Source organism: Coenobita brevimanus, chromosome 47 (genome assembly GCF_032717465.1).
Source record: "Coenobita brevimanus isolate Jiangsu-jjx chromosome 47, ASM3271746v2, whole genome shotgun sequence".
Lineage (NCBI taxonomy): Eukaryota > Metazoa > Arthropoda > Malacostraca > Decapoda > Coenobitidae > Coenobita > Coenobita brevimanus.
In genome coordinates, this window is record NC_137000.1 from 30,967,773 (window position 1) to 30,989,706 (window position 21,934).

Consider the following 21,934-nt stretch of genomic DNA (forward strand, 5'->3'; position numbering starts at 1 on the left):
TGCAGATTTCCATCCTATTCTGCTTCCACCCGCTTGTTACACCCAGCTATATTCTCCTCACATCATCTGGTTTTCCCATCCACCCCTCCCGCTCCAACACACAACCAGCGTCCTGTTTCCTTCCCTCCAAATCCCCACTCGTTCTCAACTTAATTCTAATCTTGTACCACGAAAAATACTTCACTTTGGCCAGAGATTTCCGTCGCCTGCTTCCCTTGTCTCTTCATACGTCACTCCCCTCATTCACCCCTCGCCTTGCCCCTCCTTTGTCCCCTGCTTTCCTCCTACTCGCTCCATATACTCTCCCTTCCTCCTGGTTGCCCTACTCCCCATTTCTCCTCCCCTTGCCTACCAGTTATCATTGTACCTATACCTGCATACGTCAGAACTCATCATCATCTCCCCCTTCACACACACACACACACACACACACACACACACACACACACACACCGCTCGCTGGTGCAGTGGTAACGTTCTCGCTTGCCAACTGGTGGACGGGAGTTCGCGCCTCGCTCAGGTTGCGAAAAGTTTCACTGACGAAGTGGGTGGTTACTGTCCCCCTTGGGCAAGGGGACGGGTGTGTGTGTGTGTGAAGGTCACAGCCTTGCCCTTAGATCGGACTATATGAGCTCTCAGCTCCCTTCCGGGAGGGTAAAAGCTGACGATCAGGACCATCATGTGATCCTGACCGACCCGGTGAATTACACACACACACACACACACACACACACACACACACACACACACACACACACACACACACACACACGCACGCGCACACACACACGCACGCGCGCACACACACACACACACACACACACACACACACACACACACACACACACACACACACACACACACACACACATCGTCAGCCTTCCTTCCACATACTCTGTATTACTACCCTTCCTTCTACGATCTCCACGTTTTTATCTTCTCACATATCCTGCACCCTTACCTTTTGTTTTTACTTCCTTCACATATTTTCATTAACTCGTTATATATTCCGCATCCTTTCATCCTTCCTCCCACCATCTCCACATCCTCAGTGTTTTCTCACATATCCCGCATTCAAATCTTCCTTTCACATCCTTCACAAATTAAATTCACACTTTAGTCACATGTTCTACATCTTTATTTCTCCTTCGGCCTTCTCCACATCCCCAGGTTTCTCATCCATATCCCAATTCGGTACCATTCATTTCATCTATATATCATCAGCCTTCATATATTCAACATCCTTACCTTTCCCCTCACCTCCTCCGTATCTTTAGCTTTCTCTTACATATTCCTCATCCTTGCACCCTTCCTTCTGTTCCTCATCCACTTCCTCAGCCTCCACACATCCCACATACCTTGTACGGCAACCTGACCTCCTTCCTCATCTCCACCTTTTCCTTAACTATACCAGCATTAATAGGAGAGTTATTTCCTAAACTTAGTAAAATCATCTGAAGGAAATATGAAAAAATGTCAGCCCAGTGAAAACGTTTTTGGATATTGCTTTAAACCCCTTTATTATGAGAAACATATGATACTATGATGAAAACAGTCAAGGCCCACAGTTAATGCAAAATTAAAAGGATTGGAAGCAGCAAGAATTAAATGAAAGATAAGTCTTACAGATGGGGTTAATTCATTTTTTTTTCCACATGCTGCCAGCTTTATTGAAGTCTCGCATATCTTTTGACCTAACATTTTTTGTCCTCCATCTTTTTCCACTCTCGTCCCACACACTCTTGTATCCTCCCATACACTTTGTGCCCACCCACAAAGTCTTGCATCCCCCCACACACTTTAACTTCCCCCAACGCAGTCCTGCATCCTCCCACACACTCTAACTTCTTCCCACTCAGTCTTGCATCCTCTCATGCTAACATCCTCCCACGGACTATGTCCTCCCACGTAGTCAGGCATCCTCCCACACATCCAAGCTTCCTCCCACCACACACACGTGTTTCCTCCTATACAATCTTGTATCATTATCCTCCCACGCACTCCATTACTTCTCTACGCACTCTGCATCCCTGCATTCGGTATCCTCTCACACTATCACCTATCACGCCTTCTTTCATCCTCATCCACACCCCGAATCTTCCCACGGATACTGTATCCTCTTACACGCTCTCATGTCCTCACACTCATTCTCGCTTCCTCTCTCACAGTTCAGTATCCTCTTACACATTTCCGTATTGTTACACACACTCTACTTTTCTTACACACACGTGTGTATCCTATCACAGAACTCCATATCCTACCCCACACTTTCTACCCCTCTTAATACACATACCTTTTCGCACGCCCTCCTACATCTTCCCCTCGCCCTCCATACTCGCACCCGCTCTCGCACACACTTCTCCATCCTGTCACATACTTCCTTATCCTCCCCCGCTCTGTATCCCTCTCACACACACTCTCACCTCCTCCCATGCATCCCTTTCCCCCTACCCTCCCTTCTCATCCTCTCCCCTCCCCTCCCCTCCCTTCGCTGGAGACAGTTGGGGCCGCTATAAAAAAGGCTCACATAGAATCCAAATGGCTGAATTTCCCGGCCCTGAGAGTGATGGTCGTGGCCAGTATTGTGTGTGTGTGTGTGTGTGTGTGTGTGTGTGTGTGTGTGTACTGAGTAATGAACACTAAATATATTAAGCTATCTATATCAGTCTCTATATTGTGTTATATGCTTGTCTGTGTGTGGATGTGATCGCAGCTGTTATTGTTTTTTGCATGTATTTGCTTCCTTTGCGTGATTCTGTGTGCCATATATGTGTGTGAACATGTATGTGCGTCTGCATATGTGTGCGTTTTCGTGTCAGTAGCTGCGTGCGTTTGTGAGCCTGAGATTGGGGAAGGAAGCCAGGGCAATTCTCTTTTATGACAGCAATTTTTCCGGTTTAAGAGTTGGTAATCGGTTCATTCTTATTTAAATATGATAACAGTTATTTGTTTTTTATTAATATTGTCGCTCTGAATATTCTTTCTTCCTTATAGAATATATCTCTTCAACATTTTTTTTGAACTATCACTTACCTCATTTTACGTCGCATTAAGTACACAAAAGTATATCTCTGTAGTGTTAAGTTTTTATATCTCTCTGTATCATTTAAGTTTTTATATCTCTCTGTATCATCCATTAGAAGTAAAAAAGAACTTTCATGTTACTGTATCATAAATCTCTTTATCGTCACCTACTTCCATCAGCTTTTTTATACGTCCATCCTACTCTGTTCCTACAAAGTATTTCATGTTCTCTACAGTAGTGATGTTTAGGAAGAGATGACGGGTGACTGGTTTATTGTCATCTGTATCAGTGTCGCATTCTAAGGCCCGTGTTCTCGTCGGTAAAGAAAGCTCCCTAACACCTCTTCTTAAGCGATTTATTTTGTGTATTACACCTTCTTGTCCTCTTCTTTGTTTTTAAATCATTCTAATATCACCGTGCACTTCACACATTCAAAAATAAATCGTTAAGGAAGAGGTGCTAGGGAGCCTCCTTAAGAGACGAGAATACAGGCCATAGTAGCAGAGAGATATACAGAGCATGACAGAATATTAACGTGTAAAATGCAAGAAAAATAAATAAATCGCAAAGTCAGTGGTGCAATGAAGCCTCCAACATCACCTGAAGTGCTGCCCAAATTTATAATAAGTTTACGTTTTGTGTAGCAGTATCAAGCTAAATCTTTCCCTCGCACTGTTGTAGTGGCAAAATAGAGTCGAGTGTACTGTGCATATATTGCGTGTTACGGCATGTGAATAATAAAGTCTTTGCCTTTTAGCGTTGCTTATTGATATTGGCGTGGTGCCTTACACCCTAATATTAAATTTTAGATATGTGCTGTTATAGGGGGATGAGACGCGACCGTACAGTGCGTATCAGTACTGCGATATTACATATCGTGTTGTTATGGTGTGTTTATTTTTAGTCGATGTAGTACCGTACATACCGCCACTTGCCTGGTACGTAATTATGCAAGTAATGATTGAAACCCTTCAGTGTTTGTAAGGTAGCGTTTGTGAGTAGTTTATTCTTGCAGGTGCGAGACGATTTTATGCACTTTAGGAGAGTTAAGTATGAAGAGGTTATTTAGTGGGTCCGTTCGAAATCTGCTTCCAGAGCTGAATAAGATCGTCTGAGAATCGCAAAAAAAATAAAAATAAATAAATAAATAATAATTGGGGAAAAAAATTAAAAAATCGACTGTACTATGAATAATCTTACTCTTGTGTAACGTGATAATACTGTAGCGTTACATGAGGATGCTGATGTATTGGCGTGTTGTGTGTGATGTGTTGTGCCGTGTTATTGCAGGTGGCGGGTGAGGGGCGACTGTACTATGGGTGAGGGCTGGGGGGAAGGATGGCCAGGCGCGCGGGTCATGCGTCTCCTCCACATCCACCACATCCACCTCCTCCACCCACCAGCATGGCCTCCATCACCTTGCTAGTCCTCCTCGCACTACTCTCCTCAGGTGAGTATAGTATGCAGGCAAGAACTGTTTTAGTGAAATTTAAAACGGCAGGGCAGAGTAAGTGGAACGTGGATATCAAATACCGCAGAGTTTTGTGATAATTTCACTAGTGTGCTCAGTAAATTACGAGTATTTCATAATCAGGGGATTAGTTGCAACACACAGAAGATATAGTACACATATTGGTAATTAATTAATTTAACAAAGATATCGATGGAGAGAAAAAATTGAGAGATTATTGTTTCTAGTAGCTTGAAGATGACTGAATCCAGTAATGAACGAGGCTTGTAACAACCAGTAAGATATGTTGGTGTCTGCCTTTTTAATCAGAGTTAACCAGTTCATTACAGAGATCTCTCCTAAGCTGGAAAAAAATGTGGCAGCAGCAAGAAGAATTAATAATGCTATAGCAGACACTGATACAGATGTTTTAGGATCGTCAGTCACTAGTGATATTGCTGTACATAACCCATTCAGTATGATCGGGTTGTTGCTAAACTGAATATGTGACATCGTCTGACAGTAATTAAATTAAAATATCAAAAGAATTTTCAGTTACTCTAACGAGCCTTTGAATGAGTTTGATATGTAATGGACAGGTATACAAGTGACCAAATGTAGTTAACACAAATACTGATGACTTACACAGTATTTGAAAGTGTTTGGACATTTTTGGAATTATATAAGACATCGACTGGTGGGATCAATTGGCATGGACATCATAAACCATCGAAAGCACGTGTCAGTTATTCCTTTGATACGATGACCTTTTTTTTTAATATCATTTCCATATGGTTACATTCAGCCTAGGAGAAATGTTCAAACTGGAGGGGTCTAATATAGCTTTCACCAACTCATCACTTCGAGAGGATTTTTAAGTTGGATAACATTGTCTTGATATAGCAGATAATAATTATTAAACTTAGGCAATATCCTTCTTATTAAACTTCTTAAAGTACATACCAATAAATTTATCTCAGTACTCAGAAACATTAGGATCTTGGGCTATATGAAAAATGTATGTATGTTGTTATGAAGTTTTCCAAATTATACAAAACGTTGCAAAGAACTACAGTAGTTGCATTGTGAATATACGAGCCTTTTACTGCAAGTGAGGCACGTTTATAAAAATTCTTGAAAGTTATATCAGTGTGTAGTATCTTAAACTCTGATACAGACTCCAAAACACAGAAGGTTTTCGAAATTATGCAAGGCTTCTGGCCAATAGCTTCTATGTGTATATACGAGCGTCCTGATGTAAGGGAGGCTCGTGTCAGAATTAAACGTGTTGAGCAGTAAGTCAGAGGGAGCAGACGCCCGCCACTCCCCCTCTTTGATCTTGCCCAATCTTGAGATGAGGTCGGGCTAGTTTGGGGCGTTTTGTGATTAACCTTCGTTAAGAAATAATTACATTTAAGAAAGCCGCACATCATGGCCGCACGCAGTCTGGAATCCTCCCACAAATTTCACTCTGTTTAGCTTTTCTTTTTTCTTTTAATTAATCAGGTGTAATCATGCGGCTGAGGTGTGCTGTTGGGGGAGGGGTAGGACTGGATTAGGATAAAATCTGGCTTATGCTGGAGAGTGGCCAGTAACTTATATCCCTGGTGTTGGAAGCCTTCCGGTGGTCGGTGGTCAGTAAAACATATCGACGTGTACCAGAGGATATAAACGGGCATGCATGCAGTGTACACACGCCTCTCTCTCTCTCTCTCTCTCTCTCTCTCTCTCTCACACACACACACACACACACCAGGTGACACGAATCCCACACTGCGGCTCCCACTGCGATGCTTGGCAACCTCTTGTTACCTCTAGAGTGTTTAGAGGCTCCAGATTCGGTTCAGTTGATTTCTTCCAGATAAAAAAAAAAAAATCGCTCATAACATGCAGGCATCCTATTCCCATTAAAAAAGTTCATTCTACTACCGAGAGCACGAAATAATGGTAATTGGACTAGCTAGTTCCCTTTGCGTTCCGCTTTTTTTTTTTTTTTTTTCAGTAATAGATAATTTGACGAAGTGATCAGAGCCAAGATTGTTTCTTGCTGTTGTGCTATGTGGCAGAATATGAAGGGATATATATATATATATATATATATATATATATATATATATATATATATATATATATATAGTTTGTGTGTGTGTGTGTGTGTGTGTGTGTGTGTGTGTGTGTGTGTGTGTGTAATATTAGCAATGTTGATAACACTTTGCCTTAACAACAGTAACAAACTGACATAACATCCGTCCATCCATCCATCATCCAATCCTATATTGCCCCATGAGGAGCATAGGAGCCCGGGGCTAGGCAGTTGGTCCCGACATTTAAGATGAGAGTGACCATCATCACTCATCCCTGAGTGGTATTACATGAGCAGTCAACCCCAGCCATCCCTTGGATATAAACCTTCACCGGCTCAATCCGATTGGAATGCAATAATTACCAACTAAACCACCAGGCACCAAAATTTGGTTATATGGTTACCACCCAGCGTAGTAAATGGTTTACTGGTGTACAGGAAACCATTTGGCTTGTCACTCAGTGTAGAGTCACCCACAGGCAGCAGGAAGAGGGAAGAATAAAGGAAAGAAAGACAGAAGAGGGAGTGTAATGTTATCCGTAGGCAGAAGGACAAGGAAAGAATGAAAGAAAGGAAGACAGAAGAGGATGGATGAAAAGAAGGATGGAGGAGAGGAAAGGGCAGCCACCTGACAGCAGCACTACATCGAGTGAGTTGATGGTGAGCACTGACATAACACAGGACCTAATAAACCGACAGATATAGCAAAAAATAATAATAATAATAAAGATATACTGTAGATGTTGTTGAAGTGGATGAAAAAGAAGAAAGGTCGAAGTAGTAGTGTACATAATGAGCATAATAATGAGTATGACAATAGTAATTATGTAATAATATTGATGATGATAATGATAATATATTAATAATAGTAATAATAATGATGATAGTAATATGATGCTACTACTGCTATTACTACTACTACTACTACTAATAATAATAATAATAATAATAAATAATGATAATGGCAAATTATTATTATTACTACTACTACTACTACTACTACTACAATTATAATAGTAATCCAAGAGGTGACTGGAGGTTTTTCTAAGACATATGGTCTGTCAGTGAAGCAAGGTGGTCTTGTACGACTTAATCTGTATTACAGTAGCCTTGCTTTGGGTTCTGCACTGCCAAGAAGGGTAGTAGATGGTTGTCTGTTACCTTTTTCTGTAATGATAATATTAATAATAATGATAATAATAATAATAATCCATCCATCCATCATCCAATCCTATGTTGCCCCATGAGAAGCGTAGGAACGTGGGGCTAGGCAAGTTGGTCCTGACACTTATCCCTGAGTGGCATTACATGAGCAGTAAACCCGAACCATCCCTTGGATATAATCCTACACAGGCTCAATCTGACTGGAGCACCTTAAATACCCACTAAACCACCAGGCACCACAATTTGGCAATATGGTTAGCACCCAACATAGTAAATGGTTTCTTGGTGTACAGGAAACCATTTGGCTTGTCACTTAGTGCAGAGTCACCCGTAGGCAGAAGGAAGAGGAAAGAATGAAGGAAAGAAAGACAGAAGAGGGATTGTAAAGTCACCCATAGGCAGAAAAAAGAGGAAAGAATGAAGGAAAGAAAGACAGAAGTGGAAGGATGGAAGAGAGGAAGGGGCAGACACCCAAAGCAACACTACATCAAGTGAGTGGATGGCGAGCATCCCCACCTACCACAATAATAATAATAATTAGAGAGGCAACATTTGCGAGCAAATGCACACGTTTCTCATACTTTATGTCTTAGAAGAAATTACATATATATATTTGCTTTTATCTGTAACTTACGTGAGAAGAACGAATAAGTAAAAATAAACAAGGCTAGTGGGCCCATTGGAATTGATTTACCTCCGTACTGTAACCACATTCAGAGTCGAAAAGGACGCATAACTTTATTGACATAGTTGTCTTGGTGACAGGTGCCTTTGTCCCCGTCTTTGGTGGCTTTTGGCTCATATGGGGTTATAAATCTTCCTTATGGCATTGGTCGAAAAGCTGAGCAAGGTGTCTGGAGTTACTAGGCCCAGGTATATGGCTGAGGCTATGGAGTGGGCATTACTAAGAACAAAAACAAAATGCAGAAAAAAAACAATACCTGCCCTTCTCGAAATGTAGTAGTTGTAGTTATTATTATTATTATTATTATTATTATTATTATTATTATTATTGAAATGAAGTAGTTATTATTATTATTATTATTATTATTATTATTATTATTATTATTGAAATGAAGTAGTTATTATTATTATTATTATTATTATTATTATTATTATTGAAATGAAGTAGTTATTATTATTATTATTATTAAACTGTTAATAGTAAAAATAATTTATCCCCCCACATTCCAAGGGCCCCATAAGAGAAGTGATCGTTATCCCCTCGTTTCAATATTTGTCCTTCTCTCTCCCCCTCCTTCTTCTCATTTGTGCTTTGTTTTCTTTCATTGTTCCCCCTGCCCTCCCCTCTGTTGGTTCTGCTTTCTCCCTGTCTCCCTTTCTTTGTCTTTCTCCTTTTCCATTCCTCTGATCCACTTGGTTTTCTTTCCTCCTCACTTCCTCTTGCTTCTCATTTTCGTCCCGTCATCCTTTTCCATTCTCTTTCCTGTTTGGATATTTTTTGTCGTCCCTTTTCTTGTCTGTCTTTTATCTCTGTCTACTTGTCTGTCTATCTACCTATATATATATATATATATATATATATATATATATATATATATACTGTATATATATATATATATATATACCTATATATATATATATATATATATATACACAGTATCTGTCTATCTATCTTTCTTTTCTCAGCGTTCCTCTTAGTTGTTTCTTCCCCATTTCCTTCTTTTTTTTTTTTTTTCTTTTTTTTTTCCTTTCCATCCATTTCTTACTTTCCATCCTACTCCTTTACCCTCACCCCAACGAGTGAGCCAATCTCTCCCCATTTTTTCTTCTTCGTTTTCTCCTTCAGCTCCCTGCTGTCACATATTCCTCCTCTCCTCACTTCCCTTCCTCCTTCTCTTACTCTTGTCATTCTTTGCCCTCCCTCACATTCATTTTATTATTATTTTCTCCTCTCCTGCTTTGTTGTTTCACTTTTCTACACCTGCACGATATTCTGCTGTCTTGTTTTCTCCCTTCATCTTATTTTTTTATTGTTCTCTCCCATATCCATGTTTTCTTATGACTTTCTCCCCGTCTCATCTCTTCCTCTTTTTTTTTTTTTACTCGTTTTTCTTTTTATTTTATATCTTCTTTTTCTCATTCACTGTCTCCACATCTTATCTCTTCCTCATCTTTTATTTCAGTTTTTCTGTTCATTCCATATCTGCTCTCTCTCTCTCTCTCTCTCATCTTTTATTTCAGTTTTTCTGTTCATTCCATATCTGCTCTCTCTCTCTCTCTCTCTCTCTCTCTCTCTCTCTCTCTCTCTCTCTACCTCCCCCCCCCCACCCCCAACCTTTACTCTGGCTCTAGTTTTTCATCCCTGTCTCTGCAATTGAGTCTTTCCCCTCACCCTCCTCTCTTTCTTCCCCTCTCAGCACTTTTTTTCCCAGTCCCTTCTTCCCCTCTCTCAGTTCTTTTTCTCATGCCCTATTTCTTCTTTCTTTCTGTCCCTCCCTTTATACTTGTTTTATATGATCAAGAGCCAAAATCTAACAAATTTGGAAATTTCAAAACACCTGTTTCTTAAACATGTGTTTTTGCTATTACTGTTGCAAATCCCAGTTTTATTTTTATGTAACTTATTTATTGATATTAGTGTATTGATTATAAGAAAGATTTTAACTTAGGGGCCCATGAACTCGATCTTAGCTGAAAGCAAAAATCGTATGATGTTTGCTGGAAAAGAATAGCCCACTACGGTTGTCATGACCATGAAAAGGCTAATGGTGACAGTATGAATTGAGGCTCCTATGACTCACTCTGAAGGTAAATGAATAAGTCTGGTGTTAGCTGGAACAAGACAGTAAAGAACTGCGACCACAAGAATAACAAAAGGGACCATTAATGTAAAGCATGCTAAGTAAATAGATAAGGAACGAGAATGATGAAGTTATGTCTAGGAAAATACAGTTGCAGAACATTATATTCAGTTGTTATTCAAAGAGCTATCCAAAGCATATATTCAGAGCAAATAGTCGTTTTACTAGGGTGTAACGTGATTCAAAACTCTGTTAAGTGCCTAAAACGTTGTATGATATTCTTTATGAATGAAATGTCGTACCGGTAGGTAGATCTGTATCATGATGAAAATTAATGCACTGTTTTTATATATGATCAAAATTTTTCACGAGAGAGAGTTTTACTTTAGATACTTAGACCACACAAACCATTCAGTCCCTTTTAGGTGACCTGAGCTTAATGATAATATAGATCTGCTCCCTAATTACAGAAGTTCAGGAGTTGGACAGCAGATACAGATCATGCTGTGGCAGTCAGCTGTGCAGGAAAATATTCATAACAGACACCTCACACAAATGAAATCTATCTATCAATCTATCTATTGCCAGATGCCTCAATCCCGTTTGGGGTGGCCACAAACAAATCGCCTCCACGTCGCCCTGTCCCACGCCATTTCACTGCCCTGCTCCCAACTCACACCCCCCTCTCACATATACATCTCCACCCCATCCCTCCATCTCATCTTCGGCCTCCCCCTCCCTCTTCCCCCCTCCACCTCACTCACATACACTCTCTTCGTCAGTCTTTCACCCTCCATCCTCTCCACATGGCCAAACCACCTCAGTGTGTTCCTCGTAACGCTTCCTATCACATCCACATCCACACCACAATGCCCCTTCATATCCTCATTTGTCAGCCTGTCTCTCCATGTGGCTCCACAAGCTCCTCTTAAATAACTCATTTCCACTGCTCTCACTCTTGACTTGTGTCCTTCCAACAACGTCCAAGCTTCACCTCCATACGTTAGAGTTGGTATCACAATACTGTCATGTAGTAACTTTTTCACTTCCATGCTCACTTCCCTGTTTCTTATCACTGCTTTCAAAGAACCAGCAACCTTTCTTCCCTGCTGTACCCTTTCAAGCACTTCACCCTCCAAACCTCCATCCTTACTCATCACATTACCCAAGTACTTAAACTTACTCACATTTTCCAATTCCTCACCATCCAACCTCGCTGTACATTCACTGACTTCACCTCTCTCAAAGACCATCACTTTACTCTTCCCTACATTCACCTTTAGATTCCGTTTCTTACACACTCTCCCAAACTCATCCACCAAGCCTTGCAGCTCCCCTTCGTCTTCACTCAACAACACAGTATCATCTGCAAACAACAGTACAGGGAGTTTCCAAACACTATCCTCTCTCACCAGGGCCACTCCAACATCCACTACCCTACCTTGTACCTCTTTTATTACCCCATCCATGTACAGATTGAACAACCATGGAGATATGACACATCCCTGTTTCAACCCAACCTTCAAAGAGAAAAATTCACTTAGTTCACCATCCAAACGCATTGCAGCCATAGCACCATCATGCATACTCTTCACAGCATTCAACAACTTCCCATCTTCTCCATATATTCTTAATACTTTCCACAATCCTTGTCTATCCACCCTGTCATATGCTTTCTCCAAATCCATGAAAGCCGCATACAACTTCTTTCCCTTCTCTAGAAACTTTTCCACTAAAGATCTAAGAATGAATATCTGATCTACACAACCTCTTCCCTTCCTAAAGCCCCCCTGTTCTTCTTCAACTAATTCCTCTGTTCTTTCTCTAACTCTGTCAATAAGTATCCTACCATACACTTTTCCTATTATACTAAGAAGACAAATGCCTCTATGATACCACATACTTCTTTTTCCCCTTTTCCTTTGTACAAGGGAATAATTATACCTGTCTTCCAATCCTCCGGGACTCTACCTTCCTCCCAGGCCAATCTGCACATCTTCCACATCCATTCTACTACTATCTCTCCCCCATGCCTCAGCATTTCACCACACACTCCATCAATTCCTGGGGCTTTCCCCAATTTAACTTTCTTCATTGCTTCCACAACTTCTATCCTACTGATTTCTTCCTGTCTTCTCACTTCCCTCCTCCTCCCAGCCATTCCCCAGCCACTTATACTCGCATTACTTCCATCCTGTATGTTCAACAATTCCTTAAAGTGTTCTCTCCATCTGCTCACTTTTTCTCCCTTCTCCACTAGTAATCTACCATTTTTATCTTTCACTCCCCTGCTAACCTCACTTCCACCCTGTCTTACTCTCTTCACCTCTTTCCAGAACATTTTCTTACAGTCCCTCCACTTTACACTCAAATTCCTTCCAAATTCCTCATCTGCTCTCTTCTTACTCTCTCTTACTAATCTTTTCACCTCTCTCTTTCTTTCTGCATATAACTCTCTCTTCCGCCTCTCAACTTCTTCCACGCCCCTATTTCTCATCCATTCATTGTATGCTTTCTTCTTTTGTGCCACAGCCTGTCTCACCTCTTCATTCCACCACGCTGTTCCTTGCACACCCCTCCGTCTTCTCTTCATCCCACACACCACATCACATGCTGTACATATTTCTTCTGTAAATATCCTGCACACACCTTCCACGTCCCCCATCTGCTCCAATTCATATTTGCCCAATCGTTCCTCCACTTCTCTCTTATACTCTGCCTTTTTCTCATCCTCTTGTAACCTTTCCACTTTCCCTGCAACTACTCCTTCCTCTTGTCTTTCCCTTCCTCTATTTCTCCATCTTACTTGGATCCTAATTCTGGCCAGCACCAAGTAGTGTTCAGAAAGTCCACTCCCCCAACCTCTATAAGCTTTTGCATCCATTACACATCTTCACATCCTTTCATCCACACACACATAATCAATCATTGCCTTCCTTTCATTCAGTTCACCACCCACCCTTCTCATCGCTCGCCATGTATACCTGTGGATCATTTTATGCCTGAAGAGGGTATTGGCTATCATCAACCCTCTCCCAGCACAAATGTCCACTAACGCACTGCCATTCTCATCTATCTCAGCAGGCACACCCCACTCACCAACTATTCCATCCACCTTCACATTCCCTACTTTACCATTCATATCACCAATCAGAAACACTCTCTCATTCCTTCCAAACTTTTCCATGCACACTTCCACATTTGTCCAGAACTCTTCTCTCACTCTGCTAGCACGATTTTGCGTTAGCGCATACACACACACAATCGCCCACATTTGTATTCCAACTTTCAACCTTACCCACACAATCCTTGACCCAAGTGATCCATACTGTCTTATGCTCTTCTTCCATCTTTTACTCACAACTATACATACTCCTTCCTTTGCCCTCTCATTCTCACCTACTCCTGCACATATACCCCATCCATACTCCCATTCTCTTACACTTTCTCCTTTCCATTTTGTTTCAGTTATTCCACATACATCCACTTTCGCACCCTCAAGCACCTGGTCAATCTTTCTCTCTTTCACCTCATCATTCGCTTCTCTTACATTCCATGTTGCCATTACCAAGTCCTTTGTCCGGTCCTGGGTCGTCATCGTTTGGTCAGTCCTTGTCCGAGGCTTCTTGTTTGACTTTTTAGTTAGTTGTTTTCTGGGGAGGGGCACTAACCCTCCGCCAACCCTTTTAGTCACCTTTTACGACAGGCAGGGATACTGGGGGAGTATTCTTGAAAAAAAACCCTACCCCCAGAGGGAGTAGATTCGTAGAAACTAGTACTGAGAGAGAGAAGTAGAGAAGGAGAAGAGAATGGGTGGGGAACAGTCTTGGCAAGGCTCCTCGTCCACAAATTGAATAATTCATCCCAGGATCCAGGGAACCTGTCCTTCATATCTCCCTCAAGGTGGTGTAGTGGTTGTCATGTGGTGTGGTGTGGTGTGGTGTGGTGTGGTATGGTATGGCTGTGTGGTAATGTAGGTGTGATGGTAGTCATGTAGTGGTGGTGATGTAGTGTGGTATGGTGTTTGGTTTGATGTGATATGGCATGTTGATATGGTGTGGTGATGTGGTGGTGTTGGTGATGGAGTAGTGTGTTGTTTTGTGTCATGTCTTGTGACACAGTGTAGTGTTATGGTCATGTGGTTTGGTGGTCTAGTGTGTAGTGGCCATGTGGTGTGGTGGTTCAGTGTGTAGTGGTTGTGTAGTGTGGTTTGGTGTGGTGTGTTGTGGTGGTTGTATGACATGATTTGGTGGTTATGTGATTATGTGATAGTGTTGTGTCATGATCATGTAATGATATTCTCTGGTGTGGTGTGGTATGGTGGTGTGGTGTGTTGTATGTTGGTGTGGTGTTTTGTGTTTTGTTGTGGTGTGGTTGTGTAGGGGTCTTTTGGTGGTGTGATGGTGGTCGTGGTGTGATGTGATTAGGATGAAGAGTGTAATGATATGAGAGTATTGGTGTATGGTGATATGATGTGGTTTTGATATGCTGTGATAGTTATGTTGGAGATGAGGGGTCTACAGTACTGTAGTTGAAGGGTGTTGATGTAGTGGTGGTTACATGATAGTGTCTCAGCACTCCCCCCAACATAATAGCTGGCAGGATTAAGAATCAGGCACCAAAATTTGGGGCAAGAAATTCATATGGTTTTTGTTAGTGAAAAAACAGAAGGAAAAAGTAAATGAAACAAAAACACACACCATCATAGAGTATGTTTATAAATAGTCTGTCATGTATATGTGCCCCCCCCCCCCCCCCCCCCCAAAAAAAAAAAAAAAAAAAAAAAATCACCTAAGACACAACCTGTCAAAATAGTTATGTGGTTTATATTTACTGCTTTTATAGTTTTGGTGCTAACAATTTTCTGTTAACTTATTCCATTGTTCCACGAAATGATATTTTTGCTGTTTCACTTAAGGATGCATCATCTGTCATCTGTAATAGCCTGTTTCCTTCTTCATCTGTACTCCTGTCTATTTTGGATTTTTAATGCCACCTATATTAACCATGTGTTTGATACATAGTGTATTGATGATTTATTTAATCTTATCTTCAAGCATTTAACCATGTTTGTCATCTGATTTGCAAAGTTTGCGTAGTGCACAAAAAGATTTTATTTTTTACATTTTCCTCTGAAAGTGTGAAGTAAAATCGAGAAAACTTTTGCATCCACATCCAAGTTATTGATGTGGTTTCCACCTTAACATTTCACTGCATTTATTTCCCTCACAGATGGTGCCATGGAACATAATTATTCAGTCTGTTGGATCGTTGTCATAACTTTATATTATCCCAGATTTTTTTTTTTTTTTTTAATACAAAATTTGTCAGAAGCCCAAGTCCCCATGCCAAGGAATAGCCACCTCACAAATCACTCTCTGAATGCAGCACTGAAGGAATGCACCAAATATACTTTACTACACTAAACTCCTCCACAAACAACACCACACCATAAGGTTGTTGTACCAGTGTGCTCATAATACCTAAGCACTAAGTTACATGAACGGTAGAATGTCGAATACCAAGGCATAGAAGGCATGGGAGAGGGGGAGAGACGGCAGCCCTCCCCTGAATGGGTAATCTTACACTTTTACGCCAAAGACTTTTTTCTTTTTTCTTTTTTTGACAGGCAGGTTTTCTTTATTAAGTTTTATTACTCTCTCTGCAGAATGTAAACTAATTGTTGAGAGGAGGAAAACTTTTCAGACTGTATATAACATTCTTCATTGTCATCTGATTACCAGTAGGTTATGCCACCAAAGAACTCCATGGTTTTAAGTTGGTTAAGAAACCTTTTTCAGGGTAAATAATTTTATGTAAGGTCTTTGTGATGACTGACTGTATTTTCCTTCAGTGGCCAAGTTTGTAAATCTGTTGTGTCTGCCAGGGGCATGCTCTCAGTATGGGGATGCAGAGCACATCACTGCCATCCTTGGGGAGTCTGTCATCCTCAACTGCCAAGTGTCTGATCCCAAGATCGCATACATCATACAGTGGAAGAAGCAGGTCAGTTCCTCCACATTTTGTAAACCACTAGCAGATAACAGGGAAACAAATAAGGTTTACTATATTCTTCATTTATTTTTTACATATGTCACCACTTTTTTTTCAATGGGGGATGGTACAATCTCATGGGCATCTAGTTATTGCCTTGGGTTCCTTCTTCCTTTATATATATATATATATATATATATATATATATACAGTAGGCTCGCACAGTGCACGAGAGATTAGGCGGTCCATGACCTCGCGCACTGGGAATTCGTGCACTGAGAATACATAATCTTATGGGAAAAATTACATATGGGCGGTACCCCCTAATACCTGGACATTTTTTGGCCCTTAGAGACATAAAAAGGGTCAAATTTTTCAGACATTGTACTACAGATATAGTTGCAACAACAAAAATATGGGCAGTTACCTTAACAACAGTAGACAACAGGCCTGATGGATTTAAACAACAAGAGTTCTGAGGCACGGCAACGCACTTATAGTGCCCCCGCCACCACCCCGGCCGCACCACGCTTGTTTAACGGTTGCCAATGTTGTATTATTCCAGGCTTTGACGAAGAAATTTACGGCCTGTTGAATGTTACATTTCTTCCAGAATGTAGCAACAGTCATTATGGTGGGGGTTGCAGGTATGCCAGGTGAAGCAGGTGAGTCAGGTGGGGCTGTGAAGGTGGAGAGGGAGACGGCCGGTGAGTCAGGTGGGGCAGTGGAGGACGGCGGTGGGCGAGTCAGGGGAGGTGGTAAGGGGTGGATCCTCCCTCTCCTCCTCGCTACTGCTCACATTTTCGGCAATTTCCTTCATCTCTTCTTGCTTGTTTGTTTCATTCCTCCTCTTGCTATGGACGTATTGGCAGTATAACAACTTGGTATTCATGAAATAAACATCATTATTATAGAAACTGGGTATCTGTTCTAAAATACTGTTATTGCCGAAAACGTTATTATTGGAGCTGTTATTGGCGATATCTTATTGTAGACTCCTCTTGAGCACCTTCCCCATGAGCCTCTAGGTCACTATTGGCGCGTTGTTTGGGGGGGGGGGGATCGCGTACTGATGGAAAATGACGTTTTTAAGCCACTTCTTGCCTCTACTTGTGTTTTGTGGGGTAAACTCGCGCATTCAAGGTTTTTCGTTATGATTTTTGGTCACTCGCGCACAGTGCGATTCGCGCACTGTGATAACGTGCACTGGGCAAGCCTACTGTATATATATATATATATATATTTACATATATAATATATATATATATATATATATATATATACAGTATATATATATATATATATATATATATATATATATATATATATATATATATATATATATATATATATATATATATATATATATATATATATATATATATATATATATATATATACAGTATATATATATATATATATATATATATATATATATATATATATATATATATATATATATATATATATATATATATATATATATATATATATATATATATATATATATATATATATATATATATATATATATATATATATATATATATATATATATATATATATATATATATATATATATATATATATATATATATATATATATATATATATATATATATATATATATATATATATATATATATATATATATATATATATATATATATATATATATATATATATATATATATATATATATATATATATATATATATATATATATATCTTGCCAGACGCCTCAATCCCGTTTGGGGGGCCACAAACAAATCGCCTCCAAGTCGCCCTGTCCCCCGCCATTTCACTGCCCTGCTCCCAACTCACACCCCCCTCTCTCATATACCTCTCCACCCCATCCCTCCATCTCATCCTCGGCCTCCCCCTCCCTCTTCCTCCCTCCACCTCACTCATATACACTCTCTTCGTCAGTCTTTCACCCTCCATCCTCTCCACATGGCCAAACCACCTCAGTGTGTTCCTCATAACGCTTCCTATCACATCCACATCCACACCACAACTCTCCTTTATATATATATATATATATATATATATATATATATATATATACACACACTCAACCCTCTGCTATCACGGGTTCTGCTATAGCTTATCTCGCTATCATGTCTATATAAAAAACCACCCAAATACCTATATCACGCACTAAATGCCTGTTATCGCGCACCAGAAATGTTCAAAAATTTCAGAAAGGCCGGGCTCTGGTGCTCCGCCCAGCCAGCGTGATTCACGCCGTGATTGGTCGTGTGACGTCAGCGCCAGCTGAGCGCTGATTGGCCGCCTGACCGAGTCTCCCACCCGCCAAACCATTCAAGGATTTGCCCTCAGACCGCGAGCAATGATAGCGAGAACAATAACCTTTTTTGTGATACAGCCATGGCCAACGTACCCCCTCCCTGTCCCCCTACCATCGCCCAACGTAATGCTGCGGCACCTGGCAGGGAAATAAAGAAGAGGAAGAACCTAAGCTATGCAGATAAACTGGAAATAGTGAAACTTCTCGATAATGGGGAGACCAAGCGAAGTGTGGGGAAGAAATATAACATCAATGAATCAACTGTGAGGGGTATTTATAAGAATCGTGATCACATCATAAAACATTTGAGTCTTGCACCATCACAAGCTGCTTCCCTTGCCCTACATAGCAGAAATCAGTTGCTCCTCAAGACCGAGCAATTGCTTGGGAGATATATGGATCGACAGGCAAGGAGAAATATTGCTGTGGACACACGTGAAATCATGAACACTGCCAAGGAAATTTATGTGGACCTCGCTAAGAAGTTAGACGTGAGACAACCTCCAGTTTTTATGGCTTCAAAAGGTTGGGTGGACAAGTTTATGGCAAGGCACAAAATTAAAAGTGTGAAAATATCTGGTGAAGCGGCAAGTGCCGACAATGCAGGTGCACGTGAATACCCAGAAACTATTAAGAACATAACTGAGGAGGGCCAGTATACACCAGAACAAATTTATAACATGGATGAAACCAATTTCTAGTGGAAAACTTTGCCACGGAGGACGTTCATCACCACCAAGTCATCGAAAATACACGGGAGGAAAGCACTCAAGGAACGATTCACCTTAGTGCTGGCCATGAATGCCTCTGGGACGTGTTGCCTGGAGCCGACAGTTCTGCACAAAGCAAAAAGACCCAGGGCCTATAAAGGTTATAACATGAAGAAGCTCAACATGACATGGATGACTTTAAAGAAGGGGTACATGTCTGCCAAACTGTCCCTGGATTGGCTGAAGGAGGCATTTATCCCGCAAGTTGAGGAGCATTGCAAGAAAAATAACATCAGGTTTAACATTCTGCTGGTGATGGATAATGCCCCTGGACACTCACCCCATCTGAAGACCGGACACCCCAATGTAAAAGTGGAATTCCTCCCACCCAATACCACCTAACTGATCCAGCCCCTCGACCAAGAAGTTATTTCAGTCCTGAAGGCTGCATACTCCAGGCGTTAGTTTAGAATGATGAGGGAAGCAACTGAGGACACACAGTTAATCCAGCAGCTGGTCAACAACAGTGAGGATGAAAATGAGGATGATCAGTTGCAAGGAGACACCGATGCTGAGCAGAGGGTTATAACCTATTGGAAGCGGTTCAGTGTCAAGCAGGCTGTTAATCTGATGGTTCAGTGTTGGGATAACATAACCCAGGCAACAATTCGTCACGCTTGGCAGAATCTTTTGGAGGGTTTACCTGAGCACCGTCGCGGGTCTGCACCTGGTGAGCCTCAGTCGGTTCAGGCAGAGGTTGAGGCAGCTGCTGAGGAGGCACGGCAGATTCCTGGAGCTGGTTTTGGGGATACAACTGAGGAAGATATTCGTGAAATGATACGACCAGCCCCCAGTTTCTGCTGCTGATATCGTGGATGAGGAAATGACACGAGATGAGGACAGTGTAGGAGAGGAGGAGGAGGAGGAAGGTGGCGGTGATGTGCAGCGTACCGAGGGACTGTGCATAAACGATATAAAAAAGGTCATTGACTTGGGTGGCCAGCTACGACACCTGCTTGAACAAGATTCCACCATTAACAGTGAGGCAAGGTGTTACTTAATTACTCAGGCACTGGCAGGATACGAAGAGCAATACCATGCTCTCTACAGCAACGGCAAATAACTGACTTCCTACGCCGTCGGACACAGGCACAACCGGACCCACAACCAGGACCTTCAAACCAGGACTGTCAGCCAGCATTTGCCCTCCTGGACTTTGATGATGATGAGGAGGAGGAGGAATTTCATGGGTTTGCTGAGAATTTCCTTGATGAGATAGAACGTCGAAGAGGTGGTCAGTAGACTCCAACCGAGCCTTGTAACCCCTCTATCCCACCCAAGCCTCTCAACATCCCCCAAAAGGTGAATAGATAGGGATATTAAGCTCTGTTTTTTATTAACCTTGGTTTGTTTCTAATTTGCATGCTCATTTTTAGACTATTATATGTTAATATGTGGTACAAAAAAGGCATCTTAGGGGTAAATATTGAGGTAATGGCACCAGTTAGAATTATTACCGTAAGTTCTTCAGTACGGCTATCACGCTTTCGGCTATAGCGCAGCTCTAGATAGCCGAGGGATGAGTATATATATATATATATATATATATATATAGAGAGAGAGAGAGAGAGAGAGATAGAGATATATATATATATATATATATATATATATATACAGTAGGTTCACACAGTGCGCGATTCGCATTGTGCGCGAGAGACCAAAAATCATAACCAAAAACCCTTGAATGCGAGAGTTTACCACACAGAAAGCGAGGCCCAGGCAAGGAGTGGCTCAAAAATGCCATTTTCTTTTAGTGCATGACCACCCCTCACACAGCGCGTCACGTGTCGTCATGTTGTTGTAACGGATAGACAAGGCTGACGCAGAGCCCGACCCCAGGCAGAGTCAAGTTGAGCAGCCTAGCGTGATGGAAGGCAGGACTGAGCTGTGTATGTCAAACATTAGCAAGATCCTTGCTGCCATGGATAAGCTCAGGGAACAGGGGAAGGAACAGGAAGTGAGTAAGCTAAGAATGGAGGAACATCTGGTTGGTATCGACAAACTCTTCCGTTTCTACACAGACAGGTACAGGGAAGAAATAAACAGAAGACAGATGCTCATAACAAGCTACACACAGCGGGCTCAAGTTGGTGAAATTTCGGAACCAGTGAAATCGTCTGCTCCTGTTCCTTTTGAGGATGAAGAGGATGCAATGTCAGAAGTGTCAGCATTGGACTTTGAAGGGTTTATGGCCGAAGTGAGTGACTTTGATGCTCCTGGGGAAGGTGCTCAAGAGGGGTCTGTGGAGGGAAGTGTTGGTGCGGTGGGAGGTGCGGTGGGGAGTGCGGCGCTGTAAGTGTTGCCGCGCCTCAGAACCCCTGTTATTTAAGGTCATCAGGCCTGTTGTCTACTGTTGTTAAGGTGACTACCCA

At 41.3% G+C, this 21,934-nt stretch overlaps 1 protein-coding gene across 1 annotated transcript in view; it reads left to right on the top strand.

Annotated features, from left to right (window-relative positions):
• The window catches only part of LOC145399138 (protein turtle homolog B-like), a 348,093-nt gene that overhangs the window by 44,964 nt on the left and 281,195 nt on the right, over positions 1-21,934 (top strand). The window contains exon 2 of the mRNA XM_080271876.1: positions 16,342-16,493. Within this exon, the coding sequence (XP_080128002.1) occupies positions 16,342-16,493 (152 nt within the window). The remainder of the gene's footprint in view (positions 1-16,341; positions 16,494-21,934) is intronic.